Source organism: Biomphalaria glabrata, chromosome 12, assembly GCF_947242115.1.
Source record: "Biomphalaria glabrata chromosome 12, xgBioGlab47.1, whole genome shotgun sequence".
NCBI classification, from domain to species: Eukaryota; Metazoa; Mollusca; class Gastropoda; family Planorbidae; genus Biomphalaria; species Biomphalaria glabrata.
Genome location: NC_074722.1, coordinates 10,970,339 through 10,989,804, shown reverse-complemented (window position 1 = coordinate 10,989,804; position 19,466 = coordinate 10,970,339). Strand labels below are relative to the sequence as shown.

Genomic DNA, 19,466 nt, shown 5'->3' with positions numbered 1-19,466 from the left:
AAAAAGAATATAATTACGTCCTACGCATTTCCTGTGTCAATCTACTAAATCTAGTCATACATGTTGATCAGTGACTTAAACAGAGCTAAGTCGTTGATTTTCGTGGCTGGTACAAGCATCCGATTCCATGCTCTAACGACATTAGGGGGAAAAAAGATCTTGTATGACTTTGTCCTATCATATGGAATAAGAAATGTGCCTTTATCTTTGTGTCTTCCTTTAAACAACAACAAATAATGATTGTCCTTATTTCCTTCCCCAGACTACCTCTAGCAAAACTAATTATCATGAATCGAAGAAATCAGCTTCAGTTTTTAGTTTGGGTGATTGTATTTGGAGTGGGTGATTGTATTTGGAGTGGATGATTGTATTCGGAGTCTTCAGAACATCACTCTTTTTGAGCATGTTATTGATTGATAGATGTTTACCAAAATGGACCAGACCACGACGTTAAACCACCTAGCTACCTAACTTAATGTTACCTCCCCTTTTTTTCCATTCCCGGATTTTCTCCCTTTTGTTTCCTCCATTACTTTCACGGTAATGCAGTTTACTGTAACAACCTGGTGGTGCGTGAGAGGGGAGAGAGGGGATCCATAAAATTTAGAATAACATCCTTCTCATCGAGGTGAAACATATTTCCTCCATCTCCTGAGCTGCCCCCATCTCCCCGCCACCTTAAATCTCTTCCACCAAAACTGCCCCAGAACAAACCAATGAGTGAAATGGAGCTTATCAATGGCAGGCTATTGCATGCGGGTGACCTCCCCTTGTACAGCCATGATTTTTTATTATTCTGTTCTTTCATAACTCCTCAAGTATTGCAGAGACGCAAGAGTTCGGGTCGAAAGGGGAGGTAAAAAAAAGAACTTAATGGCTAGCAAGCAAGTAATAGCCACATGAGAATCAATAGGACCATGCTCGGGGGGGTTAGAATATTACAGACATATGCAGACAAAAAAGAAAGATGCATACATGGACGCTATTTTAAAAAAATAGGTGGATGTCTACGACTTTATTTTTTTTAGCATGAATAGGGAACTAATAAAGGATATGTAAATTGATATATTTAGGTTGTTTTTTTTTAAAGTTATATACTATCAAATAGAAACAATCCTTCAAAAATGACAATATGTAAGTCTTGTGTGTTTTCATTGACAATTGTAAGGATACGGCAAAAGGGGGTCACTGCTAAGACTATATAACAACGTAAAATTTTACACTTCTGAAACTTCAATCTCAGCATTATTTGCTTATTAGCAACTTAAATTCTGCTAAGGAAGTCATTGGTTTTCCTTGCTGATTCAGGCAACCCCCAGGCATATTCTAATGCATTGTTTCCCAAACATGTTCTCTAACCAACACTTTGTAAATTCTGAGCATTTAGCGAACCTTTTGATTATATTTTTTAGAGAGATTTATTCACGTGGTCGCCTACAAGTTAATTACTCCAGTTTTTTGTGGAACACAGTTTCGGAAACACTGCTCTTATGGCACTAGGGAAGAAGAATGTCTTTGAATTTATTTAATTTTTTAAAAATATTAACACTGTATGGTTAAGCAAGGTGCAAAGCAAACGTTAATGTGTTTGTGTCTTTATAAGTACTTTAATAGGTTTAGTTTATGGTTTAGAAGTTTATGAATTATTGCCATTTTAATTCTTCTTATCTTCTGATCTAGAGTCTCTCTAAATATAATGATTTTACTTCATGGTGCAACTCTAGTCAAATGTGTATATTCGTTTGTTATAAATCTTACGTCTCTATTTTGCGTCTGTTCTAGTTTCCTTATATTTTCAGGAGAGTTCCCCAACAGGGACACATATTCTAATAGTGGTCTAATATTGATATGCTTTATAATCATTCAGGACTCCCACATTTCGTTTACGCTTTGGAGACGCCTTTAAATACCAGGGATGATGTCAGTAATTATGTCGTACTAAGTCCTAACAGGAATTGTCGTTCAAGAGACATAATTTCCAATCAGAGTTTTAAAAATAAGTTCATAGTGGCACTAATCTATTTAGCTTTTTTCTCTGACTCTCTGTCTCTTTATGTGACGCTCTAGTCTCTCTATATCACTCTCTCTCTCTCTCTCTCTCTCTCTCTCTCTCTGTCTTTCTCTCTATCTCTCACCCGGATTGTCTTCATTGATCGCATCAATTAACAAGGATTGGTAGATTAGATATTGAACTATTGAAAGCCCCAACAGTAGTGGGTGAAGCTAAGACCACGCAATGGGAAGAAGAAGAAGAAAAAACTAGCCTATAGAAAGATTGTGTTTTTGCGCTTGTGTGTTACAGGGAATCGAATCAAAACAAAAAGCCTCGAGTCTGAAGCACACACATACGCACACTCACACACAGTGCTCCACTCAGAAATTCGCACCGGCCCGGAGTGAATCAGAAAGACGGGAGAGATTCGGTTCTTTTGTTTTTGTTGTTGTCTCCCTTCACGAGGAATTGTCTTCTCTTGAAACGTCTATCAGTTCAAATTGAGTGATTCATTCATTTCGTACAGGTGTGTTAACAGTAGGACAAGAGAAGTTATATGAGAACATTCTAATTACCTTACAGTGGAGTTTGGGGAACTATCGCAATAGCTGTGCTATTAGCACGCGCACTTATTAATAAAGGTAAATACTGTGTCAACAAATCTTCTTTTTAAGCCACATTTAAAGATGCTTAAATAATGATCTTATCTTATATCTCACAGACGTTACTCTTAAAAAGAAGATAATTACAAACCTACGCCAATCTAGTCATGCATGTTAATCAATGACGTTGCTTTTCCTGATTCAGAAAAATCTAGCTTCTAATCAGATCTCACAGAAAACAAAAAGCAGCCGTAAATAATGAAAAATTATAACAGTCAAACCAGAGTTTCCACTAATGATTTTTTTCTAAGTAAAATCGTTAGAGTCGTTTTCAAAATACACGAACTTTTTTCCTTCCAAGTTCTTCCCCTCCACCCATGAAGAACAAGATTGTACATGTTAAAAGTGGGAATTGAAAAAAAAAATTCACAAACTAAATTCATAACGATAGATTTATTTTCCAAATAAAAATAGAGCTTGACTCATTATGACTTAAGATTACTCCGCCTGATATCTTCTATAGCGGAAGCGATAAGTGGGGGAAGCTAATTGGCTTTGTATTAATTATTATGCCTATTTAAAATGATTAAAACATGTATCCTAAAATACTTCACCCGATTTAGACTACTGCAAAACAAACAATTAAGTTTCTTACATTAACATAATCTCAAATACCTATATATATTAAACCTAGACTGAAGACCGGAAACAATTCTTATATATATATATATATATATATATATATATAGAGAGAGAGATAGAGAGATTGTTACTTGCGTAACTCTTTTTAAAACTGTAAGGGAAGTTGCCCCAAATCTAGAAAAATCACTCTTTTCTGTATTACAAAAGTAATAATCTTTAGTTTTCAAAGTTTAGAAATAATACAATACCATTTTGCGGATTTAAATAGAATGGACTTTTAATCAAAGAACTATATATTCACGCAAATCTATGATATAAAGCCATTTCCTGGTAGTTCTGGTAATCCTATAACGAAATAATTCAAGTCTGTTAATTTTACCTGCCTGGGTGGACCACTTTGGGGGCCGATTTTTTAGTTTGTGTTTCCACACAAACTGTCTTTGTAACCTTGTTGTTACTCTTTCTCGATCTTCAAATCTTCTCAGCTACTTTTGTCTTACTCAGCCAGGTACTGGGACCTAAGCTTAAAGTGTGTGTTAAAATCATTTCCGATTGCAACAGTTATAGTTGGAATCAAAGACATTGCCATTATTATTATTATTGTGTCTTCGTGAATCTATCTATCTATCTATCTATCTATCTATCTATCTATCTATCTATCTATCTATCTATCTATCTATTTATCTATCTATCTATATCTGTATCTATATTTGTATCTGTATCTATCTCTATATCTGTATCTGTATCTATATCTGTATCTATATCTGTATCTATATCTGTATCTATATCTGTATCTGTATCTATATCTATATCTATATCTGTATCTATATCTGTATCTATATCTATATCTATCTATCTATCTATCTATCTATCTATCTATCTATCTATCTATCTATCTATCTATCTATCTATCTATCTATCTATCTATCTATATCTGTATCTGTATCTGTATCTATATCTGTATCTGTATCTGTATCTATATCTGTATCTATATCTATATCTAAATCTATCTATCTATCTATCTATCTATCTATCTATCTATCTATCTATCTATCTATCTATCTATCTATCTATCTATCTATCTATCTATCTATCTATCTATCTATCTATATCTGTATCTGTATCTGTATCTATATCTGTATCTATATCTATATCTATATCTATATCTGTATCTATATCTGTATCTATATCTGTATCTATATCTATATCTATATCTATCTATCTATCTATCTATCTATCTATCTATCTATCTATCTATCTATCTATCTATCTATCTATCTATCTATCTATCTATCTATATCTCTATCTCTATCTCTATCTATCTATCTATCTATCTATCTATCTATCTATCTATCTATCTATCTATCTCTATCTCTATCTCTATCTCTATCTCTATCTATCTATCTATCTATCTATCTATATCTATATCTATATCTATATCTATATCTATATCTATATCTATATCTATCTATCTATCTATACTATCTATACTATCTATCTATCTATCTATCTATATCTATATCAGTAACCATCTAATTATTCTATCTCTATCATAACCAATAAATATAGCTTTTCGCAACATCTTCCAGACACGATTCTCTCCCGTGTCACCAATACGTTGCTATGTTCTGCATTATTTATTGACCTGCTAGACAGCCGAAATATGTTCTTCAATCTCGTAATGCCGCCGTTAATTGTTTCCAGTGTATGCTAACCACGATGGGTGTTGATACGTAGATCCGGGCGCCAGGCGCCCAGAGACTGCGGTAATGAGCGCAACTGTCATCCCATAATGTGACATATCTCAGGTGATTTTATAGATGCAGCATATCTGATTTCCCAGGGGGCGAGAGGCTTAATATGTCGCGTGGAGTGGGTCATATTAAATGTTAGATAGCATATGACAAATTTTCATCACGCGGTAAAGCTTTTTTTTTTAAAATCCCTTCTGAGACATGGTGGAATAAACTTCTTGTTGAAAGCTTGGGGTTCGATTCAGTTCATTCGCACCTCTAGTCAAATAGTAAGCTACGCGGTTTTCAAATATTTGTAAAATAACTTTCTTAAAGTGCATCTTTCATGCTTATAGCTTTGGTCCAATGTTTATAGCTTTGATCCAATGTTTATAGCTATGGTCCAATGTTTATAGCTTTGGTCCAATGTTTTTAGCTTTGGTCTAATGTTTATAGCTTTGGTCCAATGTTTATAGCTTTGGTCCAATGTTTATAGCTTTGATCCAATGTTTATAGCTTTGGTCCAATGTTTATAGCTTTGGTCCAATGTTTATAGCTTTGGTTCAATGTTTATAGCTTTGGTCCAATGTTTTTAGCTTTGGTCCAATGTTTATAGCTTTGGTCCAATGTTTATAGCTTTGGTCCAATGTTTATAGCTTTGATCCAATGTTTATAGCTTTGGTCCAATGTTTATAGCTTTAGTCCAATGTTTATAGCTTTGGTTCAATGTTTATAGCTTTGGTCCAATGTTTATAGCTTTGGTCCAATGTTTATAGCTTTGGTCCAATGTTTATAGCTTTGGTCCAATGTTTTTAGCTTTGGTCTAATGTTTATAGCTTTTGTCCAATGTTTATAGCTTTGGTCCAATGTTTTTAGCTTTGGTCTTATGTTTATAGATTTGGTCCAATGTTTATAGCTTTGGTCCAATGTTTATAGCTTTGGTTCAATGTTTATACCTTTGGTTCAATGTTTATAGCTTTGGTCCAATGTTTATAGCTTTGGTCCAATGTTTATAGCTTTGGTTCAATGTTTATAGCTTTAGTCCAATAGCATAGCTTTGGTCCAATGTTTTTAGCTTTGGTCCAATCTCTTTTGTGGACCCTGTGGGAGGGAGGGGGTATCTGGGAGAAGGTCTTCAGTGTTTCTTTTAGTTTCTCAGCAAACACAGCTCTGCCTGAGTTGGGGATTCGATAGGTGGTCATACAGTTTATGCCACACTTGTTTTGCAAAAGTACCACTCGGTGATGACCAGTAAACCGAATTTTCGCTGTCTATGAACTGTCCACGTTGTCTGTCCGTGGCCTTTATATATAAAAAGATGAATATAGTTACTAATAAGCAAAATATTGTTTAAAAATCCTTAAAAAACAAAGCTAATCTAAGGGGAAGAACTACGATTATACAACAATATCTATCAATAATGTAGATGTTATTTCCCTTATTGAATGTCGAACAAAATAATTAATTACCAATATATGGCCTCCTTCAGTTGCAAAGCGACTCTATGGATCATCTCATGGAAACGGAATGAATGCCTGGGCATTAGCTGTGGTGGGAACGATGCTGTTCACGATGCAGTTCCTCCATCTCCACGCAGCTGATGTATCCAAAGGAACTGCAAGTGTCGATACAGTGTAGGTGTCAGAGGCGTCGCTGACTCTGCCAGGGTGTAGCACTGAGCACTGAGCGCTGTTAACCTCCTAAGAGTCGCCGGCTCCTGATATTTCCTCAGGATTGACTTCTGAAGCATTTCCCATGTTTGGGCATACATGTATCTGCAAGGTAGCAGAAGTTTGAATTCATAGTTTTTTCTGCTCTGGGTAGCCAGCCAAGGTTAACGAGCCCAAAGCTTACTGGTCTAGGCATTTGGTATATACACGTATCTACCAGCAACATCGATACGTGTAACTTAAAACGGACAACACAAGTAGCATCATGCAAGGCATAAAGTACCACCAATGATACGCGTATCATAGTAACTATGTATCTATCTATGTATCTATCTATGTATCTATCTATGTATCTATCTATGTATCTATCTATCTATCTATCTATCTATCTATCTATATATCTATATATCTATCTATCTATCTATCTTAATATCTATCTTAATATCTACCTTAATATCTACCTTAATATCTCTCTATCTTTCTTAATATCTATCTATCTTTCTTAATATCTATCTATCTATCTTAATATCTATCTTAATATCTACCTTAATATCTATCTATCTTTCTTAATATCTATCTATCTATCATTAACTTTTTGTGTGACATTGAAAATATTAAAAAGAAAAAGAAAATTAACGACAAATGAGATAATTACAATACTTAAGAAAAATAACTAACTATATGTATTGTTAGCAGTACCACAATTTAATCATATTGTCATTTTTATTTAACAGCCAGGCTCGAATTAACTATGTAGACAAACGCTATATACAATGAAACAAATTCTCTTTCATGTGACTTGCGTGTATCAATACTGCCCACTGATTAGTAGTATTTACATGTTTAGACATTAATACCCAGTTATCGTTACAATTATAGCTGAATTCATTTTTATAAAGTTGGCAACAAGGAAATTCAAATAGGCGTCATTAACATTGTTTTCTTTATCTTGAAACTGTCCAACAACTAGTGTAGAACGAAAGGACGAACACTGAAGGACTGAAGGACTGAAGGACAATCTACACACTGGAAGTACGTAAAAGGAAAGCACCTCTCACCAAGGGAAGATAATATTGGGTTTCCTGGAGTTAATTTTTTTAAATTAACGCCCCTGCGAAATGAGCAGCTTAGGGGACGCTACTCTAAGCTAATTACGGGATAGCGAGGGAACACCTGCACTCGACAAGGGGACTAACCCTAGGTCAATAAATTCGGTTGTTACATCTCCTGGTCTGAACTAGAGAAAATAGTTAACGAATGTCGTCAATGTTTAATAACATGTATTGTCAACCGCGATGACCTGTCCTGACCTGTCTTGATGAAAGTGTCACTACCATAAGTTTTTCATGTAATCTTACAAACTTCCAACTATATGGGGTTAACTCGGATTTAGAATAAATGAGTAAAAGATATATTAGTTTATCTGCCGAAGTAAGTATACTGACACTTGTAAGGTCATATTATTTCAAACGCAGGGATTATTTTACATGACTACAAAGTCCCTCAAGTGGTCCGTATAATTTGTTACATATAATGCAGACAAAGCCGTTAGCAGGGTTCCAATAGAAAGTCTCTTCTCGCTGTCTGGGACTGTCATCGCTAAACACTCTCTGTGTCCCTAGACCTTCGAAAACTTCAAAAGTGTTATAGTATAGTCATATTAATACGAAATTTTTTGTATAGAATCTCGGACAATTTTGAGATCTAGAAATCTACAATGCATAGGGGAATCGGTGAATTTTTTTTTCAATTCTCTATTCATTTATGCATATATTCAGCGTGTTAAAGGCATGATTTCAAATTATCTATATGCATATTTTCATAACCACTCTGTGGACGCGGACTTATTTAATGATTTCATCTCCCTTTCATTTTAACCACACGCTTATGTCAGCGGTAAAAGAAAAATATTCTGTGTGGTAAAAAAAAGGTAGACAATGGAGATTTAAACAAATAAGGGCCTAAGAAATATTTATCTTTGTTTTAATTTAAATATTTTTTTTGGCTTCATTAGATGTGACAAAATATGCTCGTCGCAACTGGGCTTTGGGTAGTCATCTTAAGCACTGTCCCTAATCTTCGCAAAGATTTGAATCCATCTGGAATCAGGCGTTTGCCCCGAGGCAGCACGGAAACTGTACCCGGTATGAACACAAAGTAAATCTCGAGAACATTCTGCAGAACACTTTCCATCATCTCGTTGGAGATCAATTCATTAACAACGGCATTACTTTCAAATTCTACAAGTTTTCAATGTCAAGTAAAGGTCCCCTGTCAGACCTTGTGGTCTACAGGGAAGATGATGTAAAGGTCATCTGTTTCTGAAGCCTACGGTTAACAAAGGTGTCCGAAGGTGTCATGTGGCCAGCACAACGACCAACCTTTACTTTTCCCCAACTAATGTCAGGTACCCATTCAAGCTGGGTGGACTCAGAGGCGCCCAAGGATCCCTGGACCCCCGGTTAGGAAGTCAAGTACTTTACCTCTCAGCCACCACTACTTCTATGTAACTGTAGACATTTTATTTGGCCTTGACTTACATTGTTAGGTTTATGCTTGTAATAGTTTGGATCTCATGAGAAGGTGGGGGGGGGGCCACCTACGAGTTTTGGTTCACATAAACTCTCTTCATAATTATTTTTTGTTGCTTTTTTTTTTTTTTTTTTGCTTACATTCATCTTTTTATTTTTGTACAAGACTTTTGACAGAGCTTATATTGAGCCACTGCGTCTGTCAGTCTGTCTGTCAGTCTGTATGTCTGTTTGGTTGAAATCTTTTACACGTTTTTCTTCCCTTTTTCCGTTTTCTCGGATCGAATTTGAAACTTTCACAAACATAAATCAAGACAAGACTTTGTCAATGACAACACATGAATAAAAACAACAACAACCAAAATTAACCAATTAGTAGTTGTTATTTATTAATTTTGTTTATAAGGAAAGAGGAACGAGTTAGGCCGTTCGATAAAAATTTCAAACTAACACTGGACTACTAAGATCTTCCATTTTTATAAGTACTTGAATAGCTCAGTGGCAAAACAGTTGGCCTCACATCATGGAGACTCGAGTTTGAATTCCTACTTGAGGTGACCTTTTTTTTTTTTTACTACAAAGCTTATATCAACTCACTCTGTCTGTCTGTCTGTCTGTCTAGTAAAAGGATGCACAAGTTATTTCTCTCACACCCACTCTAGGATCAGGTTGAAACATGACACAATGGACCTCATTCCCCAATCGTAAACAAAAAATATTTAGCCACGTGGTTCTCTATCTCTTCTATACAAAATACGCAATCCATAAAGGCTGTCACGTGATACGTTTTTTTTTCATTGTTCTATCAATATTATCACGTGGCTAAATGTTGTTTCTTTACGATTGGTGAATGAGGTCCATTCTTCATTGTACCTGACACAACAAGAAGCAATGAACGAAACTTACCAATAAGTAAATTAATTATTGGTTATTAAGTTTTTTGTTTGGAATCGAAAAAGGGAAATTAATGCTACTTTTCGAGAAATGTGGCAGTGTATATAAAGTTATTCCCCTTATTATGTTTTTTACTCGTTTTTTTCTCCCACTTCCCATTCTCGGATCAAGTTCAAATTTTGCACAATTATTCATAGTCAATGACAGTACATGAATCAATCAAAATATTAACCAAAATAATGTATCCGTAAGTGGTAACTAATTAATTTGTTTTATATAGAAAAAAAAGGAGTTTATTACTGCTGTCTTGAGGAGTATGGCCCTAGTTTTAACCGAATTCCCCATTATATACGCTTTTGTTTTTAAAGATGCTGATTCTGTTGATCAATTCGAGTGACCTTTCGGACAACGCGCTGGGAGTGAACTAGTGGACTCGCCATTAGTACGGATCACTTCCTGGGCAGGACTCGGCAGACGAGAAAATCACTGGGGTTCATGAAACTAGGGCGATGGGGAGGCTTAACAGATCGTCTTCGTTAGTCACGCTTGATTGGGAAGGACGCTAATATTAATTAGATCACGATCCCGTCAATGTTATTTCAAGACAGATCTGAAGTCATTAAAAAGCTAAATGAACGACCCTTGCAAAGTTCGAACGCACATTCCGTTCACTGTGACATACAATCAGCATGGGGTTGCTGTTTTTATTTAGATCTTTACAAAAATAAAATGTGAATGAATTGTGTTAACATTAGACAGATGTTTCAATATGGAATCTCACTATAATAGAATGTAACGACGTTATTACAAAGAGAAAATATACATACACAAAAAACATATGTGCCCTATAATGGAGATAAAATTTCTAGGAGAAATGGATTATAATTCCAAGTTCTTTATATAGCAGTGGAGTTTCTTTTCATTTGCTGGATATAGAGTTGTGGATACAATTTGGTTGATAAAGAATATAGCATTCATTCATGGATATCAGAAAAGACAACTCGCAGTCAATAGGTGAGTTATGTATAGTAGAATAACTAGATTCTGTTTCTTTCTTTGAAGAGTTATCCACCTGCTTTCAATACAAGCGTCAAACGTTTTCTTTTTTAAACTTATCTTATAGTCTTATTTCCATCTTATCTTACCTGAATTTATTGTTAATTTAATCTTATCTTACCTTAACTTAATCTTATTTCAATCTTATCATAATTCAATCAAACATATCTTGATCTTAGTTCAATCATATCTTACCTTAACTTAATCTTATTTTTATCTTATCTTAGCTTTATCATATTTCAATCTGATCTTATGTTAACCTTATTTCAATCTTAGCTTAATATTATTTCAATATTTCCTTACCTTAATCTTACTTAAATCGTATCTTTATCTTAACGTTATCTTCATTTCAATCTTATCTTAGTTATATTTCATCTTAGTCTTATACAACATCAGTTCTTACCCTATCTAAAACTTACAATAATCTTTTCTTAAACTTGTCTCGTATTTATTTTATATTAACCTCCATCTTATCTTTAGCATATCGAAAGTTTGCATCTTATCTTATTAGTTACATACAGACTACAAAATTATATCATTAGATTCTATGTTTATCCATGCGTAAATCTATCCGTCCCTGTTAATTAGGTGTTCCATTTTGGCTAATTGTTCCATTGCAGAACTTGTCCAGAAAACGTTTTCTAAATATTACTCATCACACATCGTATCATATTTTCTAAATATAAATATTTTTTAAAATGTAAAAAAAAAAATTATCTTTAAGATTGTTTATTTTAATCTGTAATTTTCGATGTAGTGCTTTTCGAGTCATTCCAAAAGTTTCAGTCCCCTCAGTCGTCACAGAATTCCTGAACCCCATATAATACAGACGTTACTTCCAAAAAAAAGATGATTACGTCCAACGCGTCATGCATTTAGTCATGCATATTAACCAATGACTTAAATTCTGCCAAATCACTGTTTTTTTTTTGTTAGCTCAGGCAACCCATTCCATGCTCTAATAGCACTAGGGAAGAAGGAGCACTTGTACTTATTTGTCCTAGCATATGGGATTAGGAATGTGCCTTCATCTTTTTGTCTTCTGAGTATTTTATTAAATTTTGTTTTTATTTTTTGAAGATTATGGTTCGGTGTTTTATGTATAATTGCTACTTTACTTTTGAGTCTTCTGTCCTGAAGGCTTTCTAAATTTAGTGATTTTACTAAAGGTGTTACTCTAGTCAAACGTGGGTAGATCGCTAAGATTGTGATACTCTTTTAGCTATATCTTCGGGGTTGGAAAGGGCGAGAGAGCGGTTGGGCTAAGGCTTCTCATTGTTAAACTTTAATTTGAAAAGAGTTGATGGAAAGACAGTGTTGGGATTTATATTAAAACACAAATGCAAATGAAGGAAGACAGTTTGAATGTGGTGTAGAAAAAGACTAACAGGCTCGAATACATAATAATGGCAAAGTATTCGATTCAGAAATTAAGGACGAGTGCAGTGTTTCATATAACAACGCAAACCCAGTTGCGACCTGCATATTTCGAACACAAAACTTTACTGTAATCACCCATTAAGTGTTTACCTTGCATGCGTAGTGACGCTCGAATGTTGATGATCATTGTGCTTGCTATATAATTTGCGGGGGCTGATACGTTAATCGCTTGGCTTCCGAACCTGTGGGTCCCTGGTTGAAATCCTGGTGAAGACTGGAATTTTTAATTCCGGAATCTTTGGGCGCCTCTGAGTCCATCCAGCGTCTGGACGTTGTGCTGGCCACAAGATAGCCTCGTTAAACGTAGACTTTTACATCATCTGCACTATAGACCACAAGATCTGAAAGGTGAACTTAACAACTTTACTTTACTACGAGCCGACCCGCGGCATAGCATACGCCCCCCTCTTTTTTTTTCTAAGCTTCGCTCTCTGTCACCGTGAAATTTACTTGGGGTAACTCTAGTCCGACTTGCAGAAATAAAAGAGTTATCTTTCCATGACTTTTTCACCGTGGTGTCCTGCATGGTTAGGCCACGAAGAGAATTATATATAGAGAAATAATTTGCAGACTATTCCCTACGTTTAATTTGACTTATATCTGCTATCCAGAACCCTATCTGAAATTTTGGTATTAATAAGTCAACGACATGATAAATTGGATAGTTGAATAGAGTTAATTAACTCCCCTGACACCCTAAGACATTGAAAAAAAAAACATTGACAGAGCACTCTTTGTGAGGGTCACGTGATATATTTTGTACACTGCGATAGTCAGACACTATATCCTTCATGTCCTAAGGTGCTTGGGGTCACGTGATTATAAGGACATGTCTTCAATCTAATCCTCCTCCAACCGCTCCTTCAAATGAACAGCACGAGAAATGTCTATCGCTTGAGAAAACGACACAAGGTAGATCAGTGATTCCCTAACTACGGCCTGCAAGCCATATACAGCCCTTGACGTGGCTTAAATGATCCCTCGAAACTTCTACCCACAGTGCACAATGCGGTCTTGGAAGAACCGGTTCCATTGGACTCTACGCCGATGGGGCGGTCCCTGCCACCTGTGTGAGAAGTTAATGTGCCCCCCCCCCCATCGAACAAGGTAGCGCACTGTTGTGGAGTGCGTGTTTGTCTCTGTCTATGGTTGGAAGAGGATTAGCTAGGTAGTATGAATGATGCAAGATAAGCGTTATTGTCGTCAGCGGTCTTAGCTAGACAGACGACTCCTGAACGCTAGACTGAAAAGACGTGTTATTTGTAGTGAGATACATTGTATCCAGATTACCATTTCATAGTATTACTAAAGTATGCTACATTTAATTCATTTTATCTCCAATTGAATTTCGTCTATATTGTAATAAAAGTTCTATTAAGTATTTGCCATAATGAAGTTATTCAAATTACTTTTCAAGTTTTACAAATTAAGATATAATACGCCTACAGCGGTTTGGTTGTCTACCAGCAGTTTGGTGCTACAAGTCAACAATCGTCTACAACACGCACCACTGACTCCTTCGTGACCAGGTGACACCGACGCTTGTATGTGGGTCATTAGTTATCCACTTTTATGTAAATGTCTTTAGTGTATTAAATCATGATTAATTTTAAGTTTCCTTTTATATGTCGTTAATATGAAAAATGAAATCTCGAGGTTCAATGTATATGTCATTAGATGAAAAATGAAATCTCGAGGTTCAATGTATATGTCATTAGATGAAAAATGAAATCTCGAGGTTCAATGTATATGTCATTAGATGAAAAATGAAATCTCGAGGTTCATTGTATATGTCATTAGATGAAAAATGAAATCTCGAGGTTCAATGTATATGTCATGAGATGAAAAATGAAATCTCGAGGTTCAATGTAGATGTCATTAGATTAAAAATGAAATCTCGAGGTTCAATGTAGATGTCATTAGATGAAAAATGAAATCTCGAGGTTCAATGTAGATGTCATTAGATGAAAAATGAAATCTCGAGGTTCAATGTAGATGTCATTAGATGAAAAATGAAATCTCGAGGTTCAATGTATATGTCATTAGATGAAAAATGAAATCTCGAGGTTCAATGTAGATGTCATTAGATGAAAAATGAAATCTCGAGGTTCAATGTAGATGTCATTAGATGAAAAATGAAATCTCGAGGTTCAATGTAGATGTCATTAGATGAAAAATGAAATGTCGAGGTTCAATGTATATGTCATTAGATGAAAAATGAAATCTCGAGGTTCAATGTAGATGTCATTAGATGAAAAATGAAATCTCGAGGTTCAATGTAGATGTCATTAGATGAAAAATGAAATCTCGAGGTTCAATGTATATGTCATTAGATGAAAAATGAAATGTCGAGGTTCAATGTAGATGTCATTAGATGAAAAATGAAATCTCGAGGTTCAATGTAGATGTCATTAGATGAAAAATGAAATGTCGAGGTTCAATGTATATGTCATTAGATGAAAAATGAAATCTCGAGGTTCAATGTAGATGTCATTAGATGAAAAATGAAATCTCGAGGTTCAATGTAGATGTCATTAGATGAAAAATGAAATCTCGAGGTTCAATGTAGATGTCATTAGATGAAAAATGAAATCTCGAGGTTCAATGTAGATGTCATTAGATGAAAAATGAAATCTCGAGGTTCAATGTAGATGTCATTAGATGAAAAATGAAATCTCGAGGTTCAATGTATATGTCATTAGATGAAAAATGAAATCTCGAGGTTCAATGTAGATGTCATTAGATGAAAAATGAAATGTCGAGGTTCAATGTAGATGTCATTAGATGAAAAATGAAATCTCGAGGTTCAATGTAGATGTCATTAGATGAAAAATGAAATCTCGAGGTTCAATGTAGATGTCATTAGATGAAAAATGAAATCTCGAGGTTCAATGTAGATGTCATTAGATGAAAAATGAAATCTCGAGGTTCAATGTAGATGTCATTAGATGAAAAATGAAATCTCGAGGTTCAATGTAGATGTCATTAGATGAAAAATGAAATCTCGAGGTTCAATGTAGATGTCATTAGATGACAAATGAAATCTCGAGGTTCAATGTAGATGTCATTAGATGAAAAATGAAATCTCGAGGTTCAATGTAGATGTCATTAGATGAAAAATGAAATGTCGAGGTTCAATGTATATGTCATTAGATGAAAAATGAAATCTCGAGGTTCAATGTAGATGTCATTAGATGAAAAATGAAATCTCGAGGTTCAATGTAGATGTCATTAGATGAAAAATGAAATCTCGAGGTTCAATGTAGATGTCATTAGATGAAAAATGAAATGTCGAGGTTCAATGTAGATGTCATTAGATGAAAAATGAAATCTCGAGGTTCAATGTAGATGTCATTAGATGAAAAATGAAATCTCGAGGTTCAATGTAGATGTCATTAGATGAAAAATGAAATCTCGAGGTTCAATGTATATGTCATTAGATGAAAAATGAAATGTCGAGGTTCAATGTAGATGTCATTAGATGAAAAATGAAATCTCGAGGTTCAATGTAGATGTCATTAGATGAAAAATGAAATGTCGAGGTTCAATGTATATGTCATTAGATGAAAAAATGAAATCTCGAGGTTCAATGTAGATGTCATTAGATGAAAAATGAAATCTCGAGGTTCAATGTAGATGTCATTAGATGAAAAATGAAATCTCGAGGTTCAATGTATATGTCATTAGATGAAAAATGAAATCTCGAGGTTCAATGTAGATGTCATTAGATGAAAAATGAAATGTCGAGGTTCAATGTAGATGTCATTAGATGAAAAATGAAATCTCGAGGTTCAATGTAGATGTCATTAGATGAAAAATGAAATCTCGAGGTTCAATGTAGATGTCATTAGATGAAAAATGAAATCTCGAGGTTCAATGTAGATGTCATTAGATGAAAAATGAAATGTCGAGGTTCAATGTATATGTCATTAGATGAAAAATGAAATCTCGAGGTTCAATGTAGATGTCATTAGATGAAAAATGAAATCTCGAGGTTCAATGTAGATGTCATTAGATGAAAAATGAAATCTCGAGGTTCAATGTAGATGTCATTAGATGAAAAATGAAATGTCGAGGTTCAATGTAGATGTCATTAGATGAAAAATGAAATCTCGAGGTTCAATGTAGATGTCATTAGATGAAAAATGAAATCTCGAGGTTCAATGTAGATGTCATTAGATGAAAAATGAAATCTCGAGGTTCAATGTAGATGTCATTAGATGAAAAATGAAATCTCGAGGTTCAATGTAGATGTCATTAGATGAAAAATGAAATCTCGAGGTTCAATGTAGATGTCATTAGATGACAAATGAAATCTCGAGGTTCAATGTAGATGTCATTAGATGAAAAAAACAAATAGATGCGTGGTGGCTGAATGGTCAAGTGCTTAGCTTCCGAACTTAGAGTTGTCAGATTGAAATCTTGGTGAAGACTGAGATTTTGTTTTTCGGGATTCTTAGGACGCCCTTGAGTCTAGCCAACTCTAATGGGCACCTGACATTAGTTTGGTAAAGTAAAAGCAGTCGGGTGTTGTGCTGGTCAAATAACACCCTCGTAACAGTCGGCCATAGAAACAGGTGGCCTGTACATCGTATGCCCTATGGATAGCAAGTTCTGAATGGGTACTTTACTTTTTTTTTTGTTTAATATGATGAGATTTTATCTTTAAGATTTGTTTTATCTATCGGTTTGTTTTATCTATCGGTTTGTTTTATCTATCGGTTTGTTTCATCTATCGGTTCGTTTTATCTACCGGTTTGTTTTATCTATCGTTAACTAACATAAAATTGCAACATGTTTTACATAAAATACACTCATATCTGCAGGCTCGACTTTCCTAATATTCACTTTCCAGTGGCGTAAAAACCATTGCGCGAGGAGGACTAATTGCGCATGGGGTTCTTGACTACTACTAAGGGCCCACCGAAAACGTATAGGCCTTGATTGTATTACTCGTAAAAGCTGATACGTCATTACTTTCACTGAAATGTCAAGTTGTTAGTTAATGATACCTACAGGAGGGATTGATTCTTATTTGTCACGCTAAGCCTTCTTGTTTTTTTTTTTTCAAATGATTGACACCGGGTCCACGGGTACCTCGCTATTCCATTTGCCATATATTTTACACATTTATACAAATGGTTTTAGATTTTTTGTCAAAAAAAATTGTTTACATTTGTATTGCTACGTTTTGTAAGTTCTGTCCTACTAACTGCTACATTTACCCAAAAATAATGTTTATTTTTTTAAGAGAAAACATCTATTTAGTATGCATATAAGTTGGACATAATTTAAAACAACAATTACAAAGTAGTTTTTTTATAGTATCGCTTGAAGTGCAACATGGCACGAGCACCCTAGAACAGCTAACTAAAGGATTTTTTTTTTAAATTTATTTTTACGGAAATTTTTTTTTTCTTTTTTTTAGGATTTGAATAATAGATTGACCCTTTACAAAACAGTTACATAATTAGATATTCATTATAAGACATCAGTTAGGCCAGAAACAAATGATGCCAGGTTCGCATTTAACTTCACATTCACTTTCACCAACCCTTTGGTCTGCTGGACAGCTGGGGCACGAAACAAGATCTGTCAACCTTCTTTCTCCATTCTTCTGTCATTTGTCTTTGATAGAATTTAATTCTGATGTTCTTTCTGAAAATATTGAAAGCTGCCTTTTTACCTGCCTGGGTGGACCACTTTGGGGGCCGATTTTGAGTTTGTGTTTCCACACAAACTGTCTTTGTAACCTGGTTTTATTTTTTTTTTATTTTTGTGTGTGTGTGCATGTTTTCATTTTTTGTTTGTTTTTTTACTGATCACCTGACGGATAGAAAGAAGTGGAAATGTGAAGTGGAAATGTGAAGTGGAAATGTGAACTATAACCGTTTGTTTTTAAATAATGTGTTGTTTCTTTTCTTTTGTAATATTTCTTCATGTTTTTTTTTTTATATGTTTTGGAGGACTCTTTTTGAAGCTTTCTATGTCCACTTTTCTCACTCTCCATTGTGTTCTTTATTTTTTTTTTTATCTTTCCCACCATTCATCTCTATTTCTTTTTATCTCTCTTTTTAAATTGTTTTCTTCTTTCTTTTCCTTCCTCAATCTCTTCATCTATCTCTATACAGTTTACTTTTGTAGTATTTTTGTTTCACCTCCCCCCCCCCTTTCGGTCTCTCTTCTTGAATCATTTGTAAAGGCCTTTATGATGTTTGTCTGTTCGTCTGCCTGCCTTAGAAGTGACAACTAAAAGCGCTATTCAAAATCCAATGTCACCTTCGAAAAGAACGCTACGTCTGCTTTGATCACGGGATTGTCATCCATTTTTAGTTTTAGAATAAATTTGCAAACATTTTTTTTTATATCAACAAACGTAATTTTAATAAGAAGAATTAAAAGCCTTATATGGTGTAAGGGAGTTAATGAAAGGGAAATAACAAAACATTTGTTTGTAAAGTTTATGGTGTTTGTCATGAAATCTTACTCAGGAAACAAACAACTTCTAAATATGTTTTCTTAGGTATAATAGCTTTGTAAGTTTAACCATATGGTAATGTGTCAGTGTACGAACTAAGGAAGTATTGATTAGCGAAACCATTTTTTAATTTTGGTGCACTCTTCAGGACTGTGGAATCAGATTTAAAATCTCTACGGCTTGATGCTGAAAGTAAATTTATTTCAATATCTCTTCAAAACTTCCTTCTTACATTTTCTTTCGGTTTTCTTTAGTTTCTATAATATTGCAACCCATGGGCGTAGCCAGGATTTTTTTTTTTGGAAAAATTCCCCCCGCCCCCTCCCCCACTCCGCAAAAAATATTTATATGTGTGTATGTGTGTGTGTATGTGAACATAATCTTTATTACCCTTTATTCTTTCGGAAGACGTTTATTGTGCCCTAGA

At 34.6% G+C, this 19,466-nt stretch overlaps 1 protein-coding gene across 6 annotated transcripts in view; it reads left to right on the top strand.

Moving 5' to 3' along the window:
* Nucleotides 1-19,466, top strand: part of LOC106057138 (calcium/calmodulin-dependent protein kinase kinase 1-like) — a 216,956-nt gene that overhangs the window by 30,469 nt on the left and 167,021 nt on the right. For 2 of the 6 annotated variants that reach the window (XM_056006983.1, XM_056006981.1), the window contains exon 1: nt 2,481-2,634. The exons of 2 other annotated variants lie outside the window; for them this stretch is intronic. Coding sequence is in view for 2 of the 4 variants with exons in the window: in XM_056006978.1 (XP_055862953.1) it covers nt 11,046-11,079 (34 nt within the window). In the remaining 2 variants the exon portion in view is untranslated. Of the gene's footprint in view, nt 1-2,480; nt 2,635-10,975; nt 11,080-19,466 lie in introns of those variants that run through there. 2 more of the 6 variants (XM_056006978.1, XM_056006975.1) reach the window with 2 other exon arrangements.